The sequence below is a fragment of the Anomalospiza imberbis genome, chromosome Z, assembly GCF_031753505.1.
Source record: "Anomalospiza imberbis isolate Cuckoo-Finch-1a 21T00152 chromosome Z, ASM3175350v1, whole genome shotgun sequence".
NCBI classification, from domain to species: domain Eukaryota; kingdom Metazoa; phylum Chordata; class Aves; order Passeriformes; family Viduidae; genus Anomalospiza; species Anomalospiza imberbis.
Genome location: NC_089721.1, coordinates 18,571,588 through 18,594,409, shown reverse-complemented (window position 1 = coordinate 18,594,409; position 22,822 = coordinate 18,571,588). Strand labels below are relative to the sequence as shown.

Sequence of the window (22,822 nt, the reverse complement as noted above, 5' to 3'; positions counted from 1 at the left end):
CTTTGACACTTGATCCTCTTATTTCTTGAAGTATGATATTTAATACTTCCAGTGTATTTCTTTCCTCCTGATTTGTGTTAAAATTTGCCCAAGTGACACTTGTTAGAGTAATTATATTTACTACTTGTATTCTAGTGCAGGTTGCTTTTCTAAATTTGCATGTTAAATTAAAAAAATTAACCTCTTGGTGGCTCTGGAGGTAGATTTTTTTTTTTCTCTTAGCTGAGCTATGACTTAACAAGTATCTTTAAATTGTCAAGTTTAGGGGCAAATGTGAATAAGAAACTGGATTACAGAAATGCAAGTTTTGGCATACCTTGAGCAGACAAGCTAGCTGTAGCATTAGTTAGCAGACAGGACTGATTTCATTTAAGGTCACTGCTGTGTGTGCCCATAGTGGGTGCTGCAGTGTCTTTGACGGTGCTGCTTGTCTGCAGAAGTAACCTACCTTAGCTTTTCCTGTTTCCTGTACTACAAGCCATCAACAGCCTTTAACTTCAGCCCAAGTTCCAGGAAACTGATTGTTCTTATTAACTTCATTTCTCTTAAGGCATTTGTGTTCTATAAAATACAGTACTGTTGTTTGATCTTCCCTAACAATCACCTGGATACTCCACCTGTAACTAATTTGGTTTTGACTTCATAAATTCTTTATGCCTCAAAGAATAGCTGGGTGAGACCAAAGACCCAGGTGGCCTAGTGTTCTGCTATAGCAGAAAGCTGTGCAAGGATGATGGACAAGCTGGTGACAGTACTTCTGGTGACAGGAACCTCCTGGCTACCTTTGATCTAAGACTTGAGTTTAGGTAGGATTTTTGTTCTCATGGCCCTTGAAACTTGGCTGCCTTACAGGTTGCAAGATGCCGACATAGTCAAAAAAGTCAGGTTTGTGCTGTAAATATATCAAAATTATTTAACCTTACTTCCAGTTCATTTCTTCGTAATATAACTGATTAATTTTTCAAAGCCTGATTTTTTAATAATAGTCTGTGGTGGCCTCTACGTAGTCTAGTTCAAAAGAGCTTGTAGCAGTCATTAAGATTTTACATTTTGCATATTTCTAAACAGCAGCACGGATTTGTGCATTCTAGCAGCTACTCTTTGATCAGGTTTAAAATAAAACCTTAAAATAATACCATTGTTCAAATGAAGAGACTTACAGAGCTGGCTGACACCAAGGGGGATCAGAAGTGGGGAGTCTAACTGAAATTACTTTTAAGTAAATGTAAAGTTGATCCCCTTTCAATTTTGTTGGTGAAAGCAAGCATTACTAGAATATGACATTTGGGGATTTTATAAATATGTGAGATTAAATCTCCATGTTTTGTATGAAGTGTCAAATATGTATGTGTTCGACCTTTGATACCTACATAGCTTGGAACACAGGGAGGAAAACTGATGAGGGATATACTCTGTAAATAAATTTGATACTTTTTGAAAAAAAAATTGTGTGGTCTTTATTTTTATTTGAAGTTCTCAAACATCATCTCTAAGCAAATAATCTGCACATTTTATGTATCTAAACTAAGGCCAAAATGATCTAATTATCTAGGGAAGTCCATGGATACACCAGGAATAAAAACTAATATTTTTTTTAAATATTCATGACAGTCCCTTGTCCCAGACCTAGTGTTATTTTCCAGCAGCTTTATCAAGTACTTCTATTATAGCAGTTATATATATTTTATCTGATTTTACCCTGTGCAAATTGCTGTCTGCAAATCAAACATTCAAATATGTTGACTGTTTTAAAATCAAACATTCAAATATGTTGACTGTTTTAAGTTACAAGACTGTCTCTACGATGAGTACAGTGCGTAATCAGTGTAGTGTCATAGTGATTCCTGTTAATGAAATCAACTTTTCTGTCTGCTTGCCAGTGGAAAGCATGCTGGCACTGCCAAGGGATTTATTCCAAAGAGACATCTTGGCCAAGGCTTGGGAAAATGTAAGTGTATAGACAACAATTCTTACATTAAGAACAGTTTTAAAACTAAATTAGTCTTCAAAGAAGAAAGCAATTTAGACTTTAAGAAAATTTAGATAGTCTTTTAACTATGAATTCAAGAGTAACTGATTAACAGCAACTGTCAAAACCAAACTTAGTAGCATACCCTGTTTTTCACTAAACCCAAATACTTTACATACTTTGTCATGATCAAGCCTATTTGAATAATTCTGCAAAAGTAACAAACTGCTTTAATACTACTTTATTGTACTCTTGTACATAACAGCTATGCATGTTGTCTGTTAAAATATTAATCCATTAACAGTATCTGTACATTAAATTGCTTATTTATTTTGACTACTACCACTGCCTGGTGGCATCCAGGCACCTGGCTGGAAGATATTTGCAGTGCTTGTGGGGTCTTGTGAGGGCTCCTTCTTTCCATAGTAAGGGGCAGACGCGTGGCCTTTAACCTGAGTATGACTTGGTTCAGCAACAAGTCCTTCCTCATACTCTTTGGCCTGAAGCAGCTTATCCTTTTCAGATACATCCTTGACTTTCTGCTTCATTTCTTCTCTATAATTTTCATTCCTAAGAATCTCCTAAAAACACAGTAGAAAGATAATTAAGTCAGAAGCAAATGCAATATACAGTGTTGCAAAAAACCATTTTAAACAGTCATTTCCTTTCTTAATTTTATAACCCACATTTGCAGGTATCAAAGTAAAATTAAATGTGGCAAAATTAATTGGTTTTTCACAACTGCAAATTCAACCCTAACTGTATTGTGGTGTCCACTATTCTACTGGAGCAAAAAGGAGAAATTAAGAAATTAAATGCATCAATGAATGTGAAAGTACATTAACAATAAGGCTACTTTTTGTATTGTTTCCTGTGTAGGAGTTGATACTTACAGCTATTTATCATTTGCATCTCTTCCTGTAATTCACTATGCCTGTGGTGTTAGGTACCTGTGCTTCAGGGCACAGTTTTGGGAGAAACACATGTGCAATCATTGGGGTCTTGCTAGTGCAAGACTACAAAATAACTAACTAAAATCACAAAATCATGGATTGGTCAGGTTGGAAGATAGTGCAGTGGGTCATTTGGTCCAACTTCCTTCTACCTCCATGCTTCAGCAGGATCATCTCAGAACACATGGCACAGGATTGCATCCAAATGGTGCTTGATTATTTCCAGTGAGGGAGACTTCTCAACCTCTCTGGAAAATCTGTTCCAGTGCTCGGTCACCTGCACAATAAAGAAATTATTTCTCACATTCAGGTGGAACTTCCTGGGCCTTGGTGTCTGTCCATTGCTTCTTGTCCTTTTGCTTGGCACCACCGAACACCACCGAGCCTGGCTCCATACTCTTGATACCCTTTCATCAGATACTGATAGACATTGATCACGTCCTCTCTCAGTCATCTCTCCTTAGCTATTCCTTGTAGGAGGGATGCTCCAGTCCCCTAATCAACTTCACTGCCCTCTACTACATCTGCTCCAGATCTGAGAAGCCCAGAACTGGACACAGCACTCCAGGTGAGGCCTCACCAGGGCTGAGTAGAGGGGCAGGATCACCTCCCTCCACCTGCTGGCAATGCTCTTCCTAATGCCCCCCAGGATACCATTTGCCTTCTTGGCCACCAGGACACGCTGCTGGCTCAGGGACAGCTTGTTGTCCACCAGGACCCCCAGAGCTGCCTCCCTGCAGTTCAGCTCAGCCTGTGCTGGTGCCTGGGGTTGTTCTTCTCCACGTGCAGGACCCTGCATTTGCCTTTGCTGAATTTCAGAAGGTTCCTCTCTGCCCATGGCTCCAGCCTGTTGAGGTCCTCTGAAGGGCTGCATGGCTCTCTGGGATATCAGCCATTGCTCCCAGCTCTGCATCCTCAGCAAACTTGCTCAGGAGGCATCTGAGGCATTTTTTATCTGTCCCTTCACCCAAGTCACTGGTGAGTAAGTTAAACAGTCCTGGGCCCTGTGCTGAACCCTGGGGAACAGCACCAGTGACAGGCCTCCAGCCAGACCCTGGGCCAGTGATTGATTACATCCAGCCAGACCCTGGGCCAGTGATTGATTACATCCAGCCAGATCCTGGGCCAGTGATTGATTACATCCAGCCAGACCCTGGGCCAGTGATTACAAGCCTCTGGGTTCTGCCATTCAGCCAGTTCTCAATCCACCTCACTGTCCACCACTGTCCATTAGGTGTTAATACATGTGGTACTGACAAGAGTTTAAATAGCAACTATAAACACCTAAGAATGATTAAAAGGCAGTAATTAAAGAAAAACTTATGTAGGGTTTGTTGACCATGGCTGAATGACCGTGTTGACCATGGCTGAATGCCAGATGCCCACCAGAGCTTGTCACTCCCCTCCACAGCTGGACAGAGGAGAGAAAATATAATAAAGTGTTCACAAGTTAAGGACTATGAGAGATCATGCACCAAATACCGTCACAAGCAAAACAGACTCAATCCTATCACAGGATGATGAGAAGTAAAATTAAATCTTAAAAACACCTTTCCCCTACCCTTTCCTCCTTCCCAGCTTTGTCTCCTCCCTGTAGCAAGTGCAGAGAGACAAGGAATGAGTCTTATGGTCAGTTGATCATACGTTCCCGCTGTTGCTCACGGAGAGGAGTTCTTCCCCTGTACCACCACAAGATCCCACCCATAGGAGACAGTTCTCTGTCAACTTCTCCAACACGAGTCCATCTCATGAGCAACAGTCCTCCACAAACTGCTGCAATATAAGTCCCTTGATGGGGTGCAGTACTTCAGGCACAGCCTGCTCCAGTGTGGATTTCCCACAGGGTCACAAGTCCTACCAGGAAACCCGCTCCACTGTGGGCTCCTATCTCCATGGGTCTGGAGGTCCCTGTCAGGACCCTGCTCCAGCACAGGCCTCCCACGGGTTCACAGTCTCCTCTCAGGCATTCACCTGCTCTGGCCTAGGTCTTACCCAGGGGCTGCAAGGTGGATCTCTGCATCCTCCTGGATGTCCATGGGCTGTAGGGGCACAGCTGCCTCACCATGGTCTCACCATGGGCTGCAGGGGAACCTCAGCTCTGGTGCCTGGAACACCTCCTGTACCTTCTTCTCTCCTAACCTGGGTGTCTGCAGGGGTGTTCCTCTCACATATTCTCACCCTGTGCTTCTCTGAGCACAAAACTTCTGCAAAACTTTTTTAAGTCTCCTAAATATGTCATCAGAGAGGCATTACCACCATTTCTGATGGGCTCAGCCTTGACCAGAGGCACATCCATCCTGGTACTGGCTGGGACTGTCTCTGCCAGACATGGAGGAAACTTCTGGCAGCTTCTCACAGAAGCCACCCTGCTACCAAAACCTGGCCATACAAACCCAATACACCTTATCTTAGGGTACCACCCTTTTCTTAGTTCTTAGTTGCCTCTGTACTTAAATTCGCAGATACACAGAGCTGAGGTAGAACCCTTTGCATACAAATGGAAATTGAAGGGAAATACTCAAGTAATACACAAATGACTTTGCAAACTGAAGAGGGGTGAAAATTCTCACATGCTCCAATAGAAATATTGCCAAGCATTACAAGCAAATTTTCAGCTGTCAGTATCGCAAAACTTCTTTGTGGCATCTCCCAATTACCACATCTCCCTTGCTTACCACATGCCTATGTAAATCCACCACAACCTTATTGATTTCAAGGGGATTACTCCTATGGTGCTTGCATTAAACAACTACTAAGAAACAAGTAAAGCAAACACCTTTGTGATAACTGAAGACTGCATCATTGTCTCTGGTAAAACAATGGGAAGTGAGTTATTGAAATACAAACATAATCTACTTACTGCAAACAGCTATTAATTTAAAATCTCTTCAAGTGATTACTTCAACATAAAGTTATCTTAATCAGGTAAGAGCAGCTGTAACTAAACACCAAGTACTCCAAGTCCATTTTAAATGCTGATACATAATTGTTCTCTGGTTTTCAGACTCAAATAAGGCTCTTTTAATCAGCTTTCTGTGGACAAAGTATAATTGCGATAGAGTAAAATGAAAAAGTGGATCTTAAAAAAAAAAAACAAAACAGCATGAGAAATTAGTCTTATTAGCAATTGCAAAAAAAAGCCACCAAAGTGAAGTGACTTATTCAGAATTTTCTATACAATTTACCAGGACAAAATTTTTCTACTACAAAATTTTTGGCATTAAACTCATGCCACAAACACATGAGATATCACACATTGAAATCACTGGGTTCCTGTGCTGAAATTAAAGAAAATATTAATTGGAAATATTGGGTCAATTGGCGTGTTAGAAAAACTGGGTCAAATACATTCTCATTTTGAAACTCCACTGATAACCAATCCTTTACTGTCTGATTTGCTATAAAAAAGTAACTGAGGGCTAAAAGTTAGTTTGTTTGTGGGTTTTTTTCTTTGTTTGTTTAAGTTACATTGTCAGGTTCAGAACACCTATTCTCCAAGATGAATCACAGTATTTTATAAGATGGCTATCTTTACTATAAACTGCCCCTAATAAGTTTTCTGCTAAAATGTAAGTACATGAATATGTAATGTGCTCTGACCATTAAGCAAAGTACAAAATCTTTCTATCCAACCCAGAGAACACATTATCTATCAGATAGTTGCAGTTTTTAAAGGATTAGCTTGTTCTTCCAACACTCTCTTTTTGTACAAGTAAATTATATAAGCTCTTTGAACCAGCAGTTCTCAGGAAATACATGGCATCTCAAGAGTATCAGAAATGTCCTTCAACATTTTTACTAAAGAAAACTCTAAGAACTGGGGCTATGCTGCAAAACTAAAAAACAAAAAAATCCTTAAGATATCCAGCCACATTTTAAAGCAGTTGAAATCCCTGTGTGCAGGTGTTCACTTTGAAATGTATCAGCTCCCAGCATACGGAATAGGATACATGTGATATGCCAAGAGCTACGTCCAAATACATGTTCTGCAGTTTATTTTTAGGTAGAAAGTAAAACAAGACATTTTATCACTGCAGGTTGTCCAGCTCTGGTGATTATTTTATGTTGTATGAGGTTTTTAACACCTCTAACGTTTGGAGCTGTGTGTCTTTCTTCCTTAGGAAGGCAGAGTTTAAGAAAGCGATGTCTAAGGTTTTCTTGAAGAACATTATTATTAAGGAAATACCAAAGTAGCCCTTTGTGGAGTTTGAGGCAGCTGTTTTTCATCCACAAAACTGCTGACTTCTGCATAATCTGACATCTTAGTATTGGTAACAGCTGCATGATCAAAGAATGAAAGATGGCCTGCTCCTAGGAGCAACACAGCTCTAGACATGTTGCTGTCTTCCAAGGGTGCTTCTGCAAATGGCATCGGGCTGTATTTCCTGCCACCAGCATGAAATTTTCACTTCTGTTGCAAACTATGTATTTTTCGAAGCTCTCAGGTAATTCCAGCAACTGAGTATCACAAAGTATCCTCTGTGGTGTGGAAACTGTATTCACCTCCACTCCACAAAAGGAGAAAAATCTAGACAAAGGATTTTAGATGCCTACTTTTCTGTACTGGAAGAGCTGCCTTGTAGGGTAAATACTTGCAATGCAGTGTTGTTTTGCTCTTAAATACTCCCATATTGTCACTTCTTTCCTCTTCCTGAAAAAATGAGTAGCCTCACAGAATGAATAAAATTAGTTCCTCTAGGAAGTAAGATGTCATGAATACAAAAGAGGGTTCTCTAGACACACTCATTCCTTCAAGTGGAGTCTGGCTCAGTAACCAGTTTTTGCTGAACACTTCTTGATATTCTTCTCCACAGACAGATTTTGGTACTGAACCCTTTCTATCCTGCAGCACCAGCTGAACATCTCACCCTGAGGAACCAGTCCTCCCCTCTCTGTGTGCCCCTTGGCCCTCCAGCCAGCCCTAGTCACACCAGCACCTGCCTCCCACAAAACATTTTCAAACTCCTGAGCACAAAGTTGTGAACAGAGCTCTAAGGATGCAGGCAAGTGCAGATACGCAGTACCCATGTATAGTTTCTAAGGGGCAGAGTTTAAGGATTATTTTAACAGATTGGCACTTTCCAGAAAGTTTTCTGAACACCTAACCCTTTAATTACAAGGTTTTTATTTATTATTAATTTTGAAAAAAAGTCACCTTTTTTTTCAGATGGGTTTGTATTTTGATTAAATTAGAAATAAATAGCTTCTCTATGTTGTCTTAGAAACTATTTCAACTTCCCAAGTTACCATAAGTTGAAATATTCATAATTTCCCTTGGTTTGCATCTTTTTAGCTACTTACTGTTTGATGCCCGAACTGAGAAATAGCTGGACATATTTTTTGAACTGTAGATGGTGTAATTCATAGAACACTCACATTTTGTGTCTAGTATGAATATTTTATCTTTAATCATGAATTAACTTGAACTTAGAACTCTGCCTGTTAAAAATTCATACCTGTAGGTTAACAAAAATTTAAAAAACAACAAATTGAATGAAAAAATTGTTTTGGCAGTTAAAAACAATTGATATAAGACAATTTAACATATCAGATTTTTTTTTTCATTATCAAATTAACTGAAACTCGGGCAAAATGTTAGAAGTTAAGCTGAATCACCATTTTTTAGAATATCAACAAACGATTAAATTAAACTCCATTTTCCAGTTTGACAAGTTAAGTAGGCAAGAAGAGATAATTGGCTATTACATCATATTTTAAGAGTAGGAGGCAGAGAGAGGACCTCATCTTTGGGAAGCACTGAATGTTCTGATCCAGGGCAGGTCTTGATAATTCAGCAACTGAACATGAGCCCAGCAGTACCAGCTTGCGAATAAGAAATAATGTGGTAAATGAAAAGCTGTCACTTCATGGCAAAAACAGAGGAGTAGTTTGAAATAGAAAGGCTTATCTGGATTAGCTAAAATAGTTATTTAAATCAAACACTCACTCAAGTGACTGCTAATTTTGTAAAGAACCCACACTAAATAACCTTGGTCCATCAACAAATAACATTAATGAAATCAGTTTAAGATTTGCTTTATGCAGGTTCAGTTCTTGAGCAAATCTCTGATCAGTTACAATATTTTGTTTTACATGCAGTGCTAATACCACATTTACTACCCTGCTAAAACAGTTAAATATTAATCATAACTCACAGCAATTTTCATTTAAATTTTATCTGCAGACAAGCAGTGCTTAGTATTACTGAAGTACTATACTGCTAGATATAAACTACAGAATCTCTGGCATGATCTGAATAATTTCTAGGGCACCACAGTGTAGCACATGTGTTTGGTAAGAACATGTAGCAAAAGGCAAAAAGAAGACACACCAGACTGTAAAGCATATCACCACCATATGGAGACAGTAGGGGACCGTGCCTGAATTATTTTTACAATTCTGCCAAGATATTTGTCCAGAACTACACATATATTCAAGATTACCAATGAGACTTTGTAGAAGCAGCAAAAAAACACAAACTAGCCTGGCACCACTGCACTCTGCCCTGAATAAAGGGCAACGCATAGTCCTGATCCCCACAGAGCAAACAAGGAACTGTAGCTGTGACTCAGTCACCATTTGGCCCTTGCTTTCCCTAGTCTACATATGATGTAATTTGTACCAGCCTTTTCCTGGTACATTTCCCTTTGACCTGCATCCCCGCTCAGCTGTGCTGTCAGTGAATCAGGACACAGAACCAGTGCTCCATGCACTCTTTCCCACATGGATAGGTGAAGAAGAGCAGCAGCTCTTTCCTCTGCTGCCTTGGAATCTGTAGCATGGGCAATCTAAAAGCAATGGGACAAATTGGTGCCCCAACACTACCCTATGGAGGTTGGGCAAGCAGTTATATTTCAAACTTGAAGAGAAAGTAAAAATGAACAAGAGGAAAAAATCCAAAAGATGATGACTTCTGGGCTTCTGCAAATGCTCAGTTTATTTTTTTTTTTTCATTGACTTCTATGACTACTCCCTTTTATTTAAGGTCTTCATAGCTCAGTTCTTTAAATTGTCAAATTTTATTGCCCTTTTGCACCAAATAATAATCCTCTCTGGAATCATGCATAATTTACTATGCAAAATGCTATTTAGTGCAACCTAAGTTATTGAATATGGTCCAAATGCTGGTTGTGATTCTGGATGACAGTGGTGGGAAAAATTTGGCTCAGAGACATTTTTATCCCTGGACTTTTAAAATATGTTTTTCCTTGAACCTGTTAATCATATTACAGCTTTTGGTGGCTTCAGACATAAATTACTCATGTGCTAAGTCCTAATCTCTATGTAAGAATGTAGAATCTCCGTATTAGTGTTCTCATTTTACAACTTCTGAACTGAACCATCTGAAAGCAGACAGAGGCAAAACCATAAGATGCAATCCCAACAGGGTAAAACAAAGCATTTTTCTAAACTGCATCCCATTCTCCTTAAAGGAATGTAAATTCTGTGTAAACTAATCTACATTAATGAACCTCCTTTTGATCATACCATCTCGCAAATAAGTAATAGTTATGATCAAACAAATGGGAAGAGTGGATATACATTGTGGGAACTAAACAGAATTTAATTTCAATGTAATTATTTGGGGGTTGAGAGGAAGAAACCTCATGCTTATTACAACTCACTGAAGTATGTTTTTTCCTCACTTGACAAGGAGTTTGCCAAAACAGATAATTATGATTATGGATACCTTAGAAATAGTTTGAAAGAATAGAGGCATCATCACAGAAGTTTTTTTTAGCTTTTTGCCTTCTATCCAACTGTGCAATTCAGAACTCACTGAATTTTATTACTGTGTAACAAGTACATACTGCAAGAGAAAAGCAGCCATTTACTGTGGTTTTCAATTTCAAACTATTTTCAAGATCTTGATGCTAATTAAAGGAACATGCACTCCTACTTTACTTTCCGTGAAAGAGAGGTTGCCTCCTTGTCTTCATGAGCATCTTTTCCTTCCTTTCTAAACAAGATGTGAAAATTCAAAATATAAAGAAGCCAGGTTTAAACTTCTGTATCCTAAAGAAAAACCAGGGGGTAGGGGCATATGCAAGACAGCACATTTACATTTACCTTGGAAATTTTTGGATGAGCTATACAGAAGGTGGACTATGGCTGAAAGAATGGAAGGGAATAGCATCTTAAAGAAATAATTTCCATGGATGGAACATCCTTTCTATAAAACAACTGCTATATCTCAAGACAACTTTTCTTAATAAATTCTGACAACACTAAAGCTTAGCAGGTGAATTAATACACATATAAAGTGATAAACTACTAAATCTGCTTCCACAAAATAGCATTTGATTAAAATTATTTTAATATTAGTAGCCTTTAAAACACTTTCATTAATTTAAAACTGTAAGGTCCTTAGACAGTGACATATTTCCTATTTGCCAAAACACTTGCTACGTACACCTAATTTTCTATATACATAATAAAGAAATGTATCAAATCAACTTAGTTATTAATCCCCGATTAAACTGGCTAAAATATAATTTAGAGCCACACAGGAATAAAAGTAATGATTTTCCTAAGCCAACCATATATGATCATACTCAATACACATATAAAGGGACAGATGACAAGATGCTACAGTACTGCAAAAGTATTTGTATTCAAGCTCAGATTCTCACTGTGATATAAGGACTATATGTACTGTACACATGCTCAGGCAGGGCAAAGGCGTGATCCAGAATTCTATATCAAGACAGATTCCCTAATTACCACTGGAACAGAGTATGTTTATGCAGAACATAAGAAACAATGTGATCTACACTAATTTGTCAAATTATCACTCTTATCATAACTGAGCTGAGACTTGGCATATTTCAAGCTGTAAAAAAATCAAAAGGCAACCAAATGTTAACTAGTATCACAGAAAATTATTTTAAAACCCAAGGCTTCCAGCATTATCATTCCTTATGTAACTGGCCAGGTTAGAAATAACCAAGGTAATGAGCAGCATTCATGAGTTATGTCTAGCCAGACACAGAAGGCCAACTGGCTTCCTTCAAAAATGGAGAAAAAGGGATGGGCACACAAGGAGGAAAGAAACCATTAGCGATGTGGTACATTTAACACTGCACAGGCTGACTTGGAGTATTCTTCCATTAAGGAAAAAAAAAAAAAGCAAACCAGGAGAGAGAAACTAAAGAGAGAGATAAAGCAACTTCTTCTGAGCAAAAGTTAAAGCTTTATAATGGAAACAAGCAAACAAACAAAAAAATCAGGTGTTTGTGGAAGAAAGAATGGCTTGAATACAAAATATGATCAAGTCTCAAGAAAATCATCAACAGACTTAGCTTGATGTCATGACCCAATTATTCTGAACACTAACAGGGAAGAACAACTCACATTTGTTTTCACTTAAAGACTGACATGTCCTGATGATTATGAATGACATTTTGTTAGCCTACAGTATTTACCAAACAATTGGTTCCCAACTTGTGGTCATCACTGTGATCAGTAAGATCCAACTGCTTTGTGAAGCTGTTTCTCTGCAATATTTTCAAATAAAAATTAATCATGAAATGTGGTAACCTCAGTAGTTGGGCAAACTCTATCATCAGTAGTCAAGATCTAATAAAAGACAAGATAGACAAATATAAAAAACCCCCATATATAAGATTCAAAAGGGGGATGGTAGGCTAACAGAAGAGGAACAGAAAATGTAATAAAGTTTAACATATGTCATTTGATATTAGAAAGAAAAAAAAATCAAGGGCAAAGGACAGGAAAGAGAGGAAAACCATTCAAAAAGTATTTTTACAGACTGCAAAGGTAGGGACATAGGCATAGCTCCAGAAACTTACGCTTTGGGAACTTTAGGGCTGTTACAATAAGATCCTGACAGCAAAATGTGATTGAAGCAAAAACGTAAAATTTGTGGGCTTTACATCCTTTTTCAGAAATAGTCTGGTCTCATGAGAAATACACAAAAGAATATAGAGATTTGTTATACATTGCTTCAACACGGAATATGCCACAAATATTCCCTTTTTCCATAGCTGTCAAACAGCAGTTTACCATACCACCTTTATTGTCAAAAGGGGAATATGGAATAGCAGCCAGTAAAGTTTATGTAGCTAAAACACTAAAGCAAATCAGCCCTACAAATAGGGACCAAACAATATGCTATATGTACGTCATTACTATAATTATATTGGGATGTAAGGGTTTGTGCCAGTTTCAAATTAGGAGAAAAGTAGATCATATATAATGCCCCTCATTATTCTCTGTAATAGAGAAAAAAATAGGTTTTACTCTAATATGTTAAAAATATGACTGGAGCACTCTTTTCAAAATATTAGGAAGATTTTTTAACATACATAAATTGGAACTACTTTTTCTTATGCAGAAAAAAAACTATTTAGAGATTACTTGAAAAGTTAACTATTTTCAAATTCCTAGTTTATAATTTCTGCTCTGTGATACAGTCAATGCACAGCCCTGCAGGTGAACTACTTAGCTGCTAAATTATTTCTCACATCTATTACTCCACAAAACTAAAACTATAAGAAGTCCTGTAACTCTGAATGCACCATTAGTCACAGCAATCTTTCACTCTCTATAAATTGCTTTTTGTGAAAGGTAAAATATTTAGAACACTATTGTTACACAGTTCTCTCACCTGTGGAGACTTCTTGCTCCCTATTTAAAAAATGAACCAACATCTCTAGCACCAGGAGGAGTTTTGTTGCACCAAGTCCAGACCCAAGGCTGATTGTCTTGGAGAAGGTTTACCTCAGAGCAACTATCACAGCAGCCTGGCTCACAGAAATGATAGAACAAAAGATACAACACTTCCCATTTTCAAGTATCACATTAAGTGGTAATTTCAACAATAAAAGTTGTTTGCATAGAGTTGTATAAGCCAGAAGAAATTAAATTGAAGTCAGTCCAAACTTAGATGGATCAGCTGTTGTAGTATCAGTTCCATGGCTCTACATAAATAACGCGACTGGGGAGGAAAGGGAAAAAATTTAAAAAATAAAAAAACAAACCCACATTTACTACTTCCCTGAATAGGTTTAAGGAAAAATTTAACTTAAACTTCCATTCATAGAAGTTATTATCGTTATTAAATATATAATAATTATTTTATATACAATATATATTAGAAGTTATAATATATAATAGAAGTTATAATATATGTATTGTGTTCTATATAATATAATATATATATTATATAATATATAATAGATGCTGTAATATATATATTATATAATAGAAGTTATAATATATATATTATAATTCTTTCATTCATGGAGTATTATAGTCCTTACTGCCTCTATAGCCTCGGTGGCTAGTGTGAAAGAGGGGCAGAGAGAATTAGTTGAAAAGCTGTATGTTGTGTAGGAGCTTGTTTCAATGACAAACTTCCCCAGGTCATGTCAACAAACAGGCAGTCAGGACAACTTTTCATAGGCCAGGATGTTCCAGAAGATCTCAGTGACCAAATGGCTGGATATGCCAACATACCTTCAGGGATCTGAACTTGACACAGGTACTCCTGATGCAAGTCATGTGTCTGCCTCCTTGGGTGTAATTTTGAATCTTCTGCAGCAAACTATGTCTTCTCTCCCATTCCTAACTGGTGCTTAGCAACTTACAATGGAAATGCTGGGTAAGTCATGTATGTGTATACATACATCTGCATACACAGATCAGCAGTCAAACTTGTTTCTAAACTCCTTACAAACTCATCAGCATAAAAAACACTGTGGGACATTTATCTACTTTCTCTTATGGAAAAAGACATGGCTGCAACTCCCTCTAGCATTAGCACTGCAAAATGCCAGAACAATTGGTTTTCCTGTTTTGATGAATCCACTGGCAGTTGGGTTTGAAATCCACATTTTAGTATCAACTATCGTGAAAAAACCTTACATTAATTAAAAGCCATAGCAGTAATTTAAGAATTTTTTAATTTAAGAGACTCTTCAATGGTTATGATCATCTTAAAGAACCTATGTATATCATCTTAAAAGAATTCATAGAGAATGACTAAAGAATAATGGAATTTATTTTATTTTTTTCTAGGTGTTAGATATCTAGTCAGTGTGTGTTTTCATCAGTTAGGCAAGGAACATATTAAATTGTCCTCCACAAGTGGCAGATTACTGCACAGATAAGTTCACTATAAATTAATTATGGTAGTTTCATTTCAACAGTTGAAAATTTAAAGACATTTCATCTCACCTCAAAGGTGGGTGGATCGTCTCTCTTTTTTCTTATCCATGCTGAAAAAAAAATCAAATTGATTATTTCAAAGATAAAAAATGGTATTAAAACTAAAAATTATTATTAATTTGTAACAGAAAGCAAGTATTTATGAAAAAAGTACAATAGAATTCACCACCACCTGGCAAACCTGTCATTTCCCAAAATGTAGGTGACAAGATGTTATTTCCTGTTTTAATACTCAATCTTCAGAGAAGGGAGGGGTGGAAGATGGTGTCACCTCTGTGTGGAGACCTTGGGCAAGGTATAGATACCACCTTGGCTGTCAAAACAGGGCTTAAAAAGCAGGGCTTATGGCACAGGCTTATTGTTGAGTTTGCAATAGAGAGTTGAGGTACACCCTGAGAAAATCACAAGCTGTCTGATGGAAAGTAAACAGCCTTACACCACTCTGGTGAAAAAGGATTCCTGTTAATGCTTCAGACATTCTTAAAGCTGAAAACTTTTTTATGCTGCTACCAGATAGAATTCCTTTATGGATATGAAAGGTACAGCCCCAAACCTGACTGAGGGACTGCAGAGCCTGGACTGAACACATCATGTGGTTCTGTGGGATTACTCATTGCCAGAAGGGACGGGTACTGTGACTGGGGAAGGATCCCTCCATCTCAGTTAATTCATGCTGGAAAAAACAGCAGAGGAATGGAGGAATAAAAGCAGTGGCGATGACAGCTGTCCTGTGGCTCAGGTTTTCTGAATGAGATCCACAGACATTTGCCCACTCCCATCACTAACACTGCTGTTAGCTGGGACTGTCAGGAGGCAACAATCCAGACACCACATTGCAGACACTGACAGGTCTCACTTTGTAGTCAGTGATCTAATAGAGAGAGCTCCAACTATTACAGACATTATTTAGAGGAATCACCTGACACCACTTTTTAGAAATACCACTAGAGTAGCATTTTTTCACGCCTTCTTAATCTGCACAATTCCTAGGTTCTTGGTTGGATGGAAGAAATTTGCCTTTTCTGCCCATATTTTTCAAATTAACTAGCAGCAGAATGCAAGTAGCCAGTAATGAACAGAATGACAAATATAAGGAAAGCCACTTCCAAGTGTTGAGATGCAGCAAAATGTTATTTCATATGTTTGTTTGGGTAATTAAGATTTTTGTTACTATGCTTGAAAATTGAGCAAAAATAACATTTTGCTATAACCCACTCAAATTCCTGGTCTCACCTGTTGCCATCTATAAAGTTACAGAAATGCTTTAAGAAGTAAATATTCCATATTTTAATTTTCTAATACCATCTGTGCTGTATTTTGAGGGGAACCAGGGAATGATTTAGATAAGCCTAAGACACTAAAACCTGCACAGAGTCATAACATCATCTCACTTCTGAAAATGCAATTACATAGAAGATGAAACACTAACATCATGGCTTCAGCAGCAGTATGCAACTGGTTTTAGGGAGAATAGCTTCCAATTAACATATGAACAAAGGGAGACAAAATGGTAGATCAGCTTGGAATTTAGCCAGGATGGCAAGGCCAACAGCCTTGGTTAATGGTAAAGTTTAATGGTAAAATACCTGTAAAGGTATGAAGCAAGGTAATATTTCTGGTTCTTGTCTATCAGATGCCCAAATCCTGAAGATATGTACTTTTAAATGTCTTTCTCAAACTACTGTTCTTAAAAGCAGTCCCTGTCATCTCTTCTCAGCATTCCTAACAATAGGAATAGATCTAAATCTATTGTCATTGTGGAGAAGTGACAGAGCTATGAAGTATCAACATCATCCTTTTTGTAAGTATTTATGTCAGTGGAAAGGAACACAGCCCAATAATGTAACTCAGAATACAACTAAGTGACTTTCAATTAAATCTATAGAAGAACTGTAGAACTTTTTGCATGTACCTGTAGCACTTAAAAACATTCAAATTTGCAAGGATTTCAAACTGCAAAATCTGACAAGATGAGAAATTAAACTGATACTGTCACTTCTCAGCTGGCAGCTTTGCATATGCTCTGTAATAAATCAGCCATGCTATTGAAGAAAATCTTATCACATAAGCATTTCCTCCTGAAGGAAGTCACTTTGTCCATACTTAGCAACAGTTTCAGATTACTGAAATACTTGGCAACAACATTCAGCAAAAAGCAAAAAGTAGTAGAGATTTCAGATATAGCAAAGTGTGTATACTAGACACTATTCAATAAAAGATACATATGGAGAAAAAAAGGGAAAAATAATAGTTCAAAATGCCTCATAAAAAGTAAAGCTTTAAATTATAAAAATTTAACAGATTACTTGCAACAAAATATCATCTTCTACCTTGCCATGCCTTGCTTCTGATCTGTGGATGGACAGTACCACTGTTTCTAATCCCACAGCTCTCAATAGGTAAAAATTGATTTACTTTATTTGAAATTGCCAGTATTTTCTTAAAACATCAGCTGCATTTTAATTTCAGATGATTAAAATAACTGATCCCTAGAGAAGAAATTTGAAATAAAAATTAAGCTGCAGTTAGAAAGTACTGCTGAAATATAAACATTACAATAAATTTTCTTTCAAGAGCACCTGTGACTTTCAGTAGTTCTTTGACTAATGATTTTCAGATTAATGGAATACTTCTAGTAAATGATTTTATCATTTAATTATCTACCTGATTTAAAAAGCTGCAAACAAAACAGTGAAGGGTAACACAATCACATATGTCCTGTGAACAGAGGCTATGAAGTAAGGACCACTCCTCAATACATTTTCATTCATTAACTGAACTCAGTACCAACACCCAAAAGCAAAGAAACAAACCTTAATGTAGGAAGACTTTTTTTGTATCAAATGTTCTGTAATAGAACTGTATCTATTTAAATACATAAATAATGCACACAGTTTTAACACTGTGCTCTTTTTCTTTCTAATTATAACAACACTTGAATACTTTGTTTTATTGTTGTATTGTTTTATCTATTAACCTTCCTGTTTTTTAATAAATGTCAGGAGTACTAATCTTTTTCAGCTTAACAGTACATAAAACTTGTTGGCACAAATATTGATACTATTTTCTGAATTACTACAAGTAAACTAATTTTAATATCTCTCATGAACTGCATAAGAAAGTAATTATTTAATCAAAGATTTCTTCACTGCCATGTAGCTGAGGGAGGAATATAGTATGAAAATTCACTAAAATCTTTTTATATCCATAAGATTAAGTTAGTTACATTTAACATTATCATATTCCTCTGTGCAAATCTGCTTCTTAAATATTCTTCATAAAGCTCAAGATGAAATATGAGTTTAAAAGCAAAGAAAACATCATCTGATGTCAGTATATTTTAGCACAATGCAGTTTAGTATCCAATGATTTTATCAGTCTTTCAAAATAAATGCATTTTACTAATAATTCACCTGATGACTCCTTAATCTTTGGGGGTAAGAATGGGAGGACTCTAATATATTTAATTCTCACCAGTTTTTATGTGGTTCTCTTTAAGACAGGAAGATTTTTAAAAGCCTTCAAGTCTTTGACTTTTAAGTTATCAATAACATTTTGAGTACCCAACACATGGTTCATAAAAAGCACCAACCACCTCATAACTCAGGTGTAAGAGAAATTCATGGTAGCAAAGGAAGAAGGAAGGTGTACAAAAATATAAACAATTTCTTACTGTGTTAGCACTATGTTTAACAAAATTCAAGTAAGTAATAGGTTGAATTATATATATTTTGCATTCTCTTTGGAAAATATATCTGTGTATATAGTTGGGTAAAGCAAAAGCTCTTGTACCTTTATGATCTGCATTACACCTTTGGTGAATGCACTTTTAAATTACTTAACAGCTTTATACCATAGTCAAATATTTGTTGATGGAAACAAGGTAGGTAGGTGCTTTATTGCATTTTATTTGAACAACACATGCACACACACACACACACACATATATACATAGATATATATACTTAATTAAAAGTTGACAGTTATAGCTGGGAAGCATTTTTATATTACATTCCCATTCCCCAAGCTAACAAAACAGAATGCCTTCACTATTGTCAGCCAAGATGTTTTAAGCCTGGCAGAGAAGGTAACATGAATGTACCGAGTGCAACCAGAACATCTTCCCTGCTCCCCAAAGCTTTGGCAAAATGAATCATTGCCTCAATTTAAAACTGTTGCTTCTAATTTTATCTTCATGCACTCATTTTAATTCCACCTTTGTCTAAGAGGAATTTTGCAAGTAAGCTGGACATTTCCTACCTTGAGACATTTGCATTTTTTCATCAGCACTCATTTGCATTCTTATTAGTATGCATGAAATTTTCATTGAACTTTAAGACTCCTACTGGCAGATAACACACTGCATTGGCCATAGAAGTGAACATGCAAATTAAGACTCCCATTAATCACTAAATGTTAGCAAGAAAAACGAAAGAGAGATTAAAAGTAGATGCCAATAAAATGCTCTATGAAGCATGCCATCTCCTCAATCTCTGTGGTGTGCAAAATTACAGATCTCCCCTTATGAGCACTACTGACATGTCTTGAGGAGGTAAAGTGCACATACTTCAGCAGCTGAAAATTCAGAACTAAAATACAGAAATGTTATCTGTTGTGTGGATCCATACTGCCTAAGGAAAAGTAGGCACTCACACTTTGAAGTAAAATATAAGAGACTTCACTGAAACAAAAACAGGCAATATTTGTATTATTATTGTATACAAATGTTTGTATATGGATTGCATTCTAAATTTAAAACTACAGTACAAGAAGAAATACAATTTTGGATTTTTAAAATTGAAATTAATTGAATTTTAGATGTACAAAGAGATAACACTGAGGATAACACAAGGGATTCTGTTTCAGCTTTACAAATGCCTTAATGGACATTTCAGAACTTTTCGTAAAATTCAGAAGTCTGAGAATATAGATAATTCAATCCTGCAGAGCACTTAAAATTAACATCTTTAGGATAAAATTTCCAGACAAGTCCTTCAGGAGTAAACCCTTGGCCTTGTATTCAGTAAACTCCCAGGATCAGTACACAAGAGTGTACTGACTCTCCAGAGTCAAAGAAACAGCTTGAACAGATTGAGTCTGTGATCTAGATGATGCTTTATAGCTTTCTACTTGGTCTCCTTTACTTTTTTACACATTTAAAACTTGATAAACACAGCACCAGAATCATTTCCTTAGGTTACCGGCTGTCTAAGATGAATGTCTAAGGTACAGAATGAGATTTAACTTGTCCTCTCTACCAATTTCTCTACAGCCTGTTCCCACTCCTAACACTATTCTTTGTCCATGGTTTCAAGAAAGTTCTCTTCAGAGAAGTGATGCCTGTAAGTATTTCCAGGGACGGTACTTTTATTAATTTTGGTCATAAGAGGTTTCTTTCTCTAGTCATACAGTCAGTCATACACTTGTGCAGGGTGACAAAGAAAGGGAAAGGGTGCTGGGATGACCACTTTTAAATGAGGTGGCCATTTAGAATTGTCCACAAGTAAAAAAACCTGAGTCCTGCAGAACAGAGACAGTACAGGTAAAAGCAGCTTTCTACTGGTCCCAAGAAAAGGAGGAGATAAGGCAACAGACTCTTTAGCACAGTTCTAAAAGTGAAAAGCCTGAGAGGAAAAGGACTGAGAGACAGACGAAACTTAAGCAGAGGCCATGAATGTCAAAGTACATACTCAGGGTTTGGAGAGGAGACCCCTGGAGATGTAAGTGTGTGCCTGGCAGAGTCCAAGAGCAAAGAGAAAACAAAGTAGGAAATATTAAATAAGGTTTTAACTTTATATTAATATTTTACTGTTCAGAGGAAACAGCAAGTATTTTATAACTCCTTCTGCAAAGTCTCAGGCTATTTGCTGGAATGATCAGCATCCATAATAGCATGAATTATAACATGAGCACCCACAGAAAGAATGTACTGGGATATTTTCAAGCATCTGGACAGAAGACACATATTGAAAGTTCAGCACAGCTTCTGTGGGCCTGGGAAACTTCCAGACCAATGTTAAAGAGGAAAAAACTGGGACAGAAATGTAATGAGCATTTCAGCAGAGTGTCTAAAAATCTTGAATTAAATTTTTTCTTTCTCAGATAACTGGCCTCTATAGTAGTATTTCAACGATCTACACTTTCCATTCCTTCTCATTTTTAACTAATTCAGAATTTCTTTTTTACAGAAGACAAAAAAGAAGTAATGATGAATTGAAATTCAGAGCATCCTACATCCCTCACACCCCACAATATGCAGCCAAGACATAATAGTTCTTTCAAAAGCTTCTATGCCCACCAGTTTTGGCTTGTTAAAATTCTACATCCATAAAACCATTTGCATAGGTTAGACTAGTGTTGCATGCCAGGTTGGTTCAGTTAGGGATTTTAATAAATGTTAGTTAGTCGGTTCTATGTACCCCCATTTCCCTCTCACAATGGTTTGCTCCAAGCTGTCTTCCATAGGAGCTCTTGCATGTCAATCTGATAGCCACCCCCTGTTCATTCCTGAAAATTCCATGTCAGTCACCCCACCTCTGCATTCCCATTTGTCCCAGAATGCTGTACCCACCCATTATGTTCCCAGAGGTTGCCATGGTCCACATCACTCCCCTGTCGTCTGTCTGCACTGGGCAAGGGGGGCTTCCACCCCTGTCTGCCTGCCCCCTATTTAACCCCATGCTCCCTTTGTCCAAGTTGCCATTTTGCCCACGCACGCACCTGGGAATGCTGCTGAGACACCATGGCAGCCACACGGGAAATAAACAGTTCTCAGCACCACAGGGCAGAGTGTGCCTTCTCTCTCCCTTTGTCTCACCTCAGCGTGCGGCTATGGAGGCGGCAGACCCACGCGGAGGCTCAGCCCTAGAGCTCCGCACCCAAGCAGCGGCCCCGGTCTCACCAAAAAGCAGTGTGCCTAGCCGGGCACCCTCAGCTGCCCAGGACTGGGGCAAAGAAAAACCAACGCCACAGACTAGCATTGGACAAAAAAGTACAGGTTAGCCTTTTTTCCAGAATTTCCATCTTTATCTTTCAGAAGTATACACTACACACCCTTCTGCTTAATAAATGCATTGGGGAAAAAAGCATGCATGTATCTCTTCTTTCTAGAGAAATTCAGTGGTGTTGTGGTTGAGGAATGGTACTCGCCAGTTTACTTCTCCCACAAAAGCTCCCGAACCACACTGCCGACTGTGTGCTCCCTCTCCCCTCCTCTTCCGCCCATCCCCACTGAGGTTGGCCAGGGAGAAGGATGGGAGGCACAAAAGGCAAAGATCACGGGGTGAGATAACAATTTACTGGAAACAGCAATGAGATAAGAAAACAAACATATATTGATACTAATAATAAAAGCATACAAAAGACAGGGTAATTTACGTGCAAAATGCTCACCAAGGATGATGAGATGACCACAGCCATGTTTTTTCCCAAGCAGAAGCCACACCTTTTTTCTCAGAAGACAGAGTCTCCTTCCCCTATTCCCAGCAATAACCTAAGGTGCTATTGTTTAACATCTGGATTCTGGCCACACCCTGTCAGCCACACCCTCTCCTGGTGACTGCAAAAATTAACTCTGTCCTTGGCCAAAATCAGGACAAACACTTAGGAGGAAAAGACTATTATTCAATCTGCAAACTGCAAATTTTCCTTTCCTCTGTGAATTCTTTGCTGACAATGTATTTGTATCTGCTGACAGTATCACAAAGAG

At 37.6% G+C, this 22,822-nt stretch overlaps 1 protein-coding gene across 1 annotated transcript in view; it reads right to left on the bottom strand.

Annotated features, from left to right (window-relative positions):
• Positions 1-2,281: 2,281 nt before the first annotated feature.
• NDUFAF2 (NADH:ubiquinone oxidoreductase complex assembly factor 2) overlaps positions 2,282-22,822 on the bottom strand; it is a 57,740-nt gene continuing 37,199 nt past the window's right edge. The window contains exons 3-4 of the mRNA XM_068177104.1: positions 15,124-15,164; positions 2,282-2,550 (exon numbers count right to left, since the gene is read on the bottom strand). Coding sequence (XP_068033205.1) covers positions 2,293-2,550; positions 15,124-15,164 — 299 coding nt within the window. The 3' untranslated portion in view covers positions 2,282-2,292. The remainder of the gene's footprint in view (positions 2,551-15,123; positions 15,165-22,822) is intronic.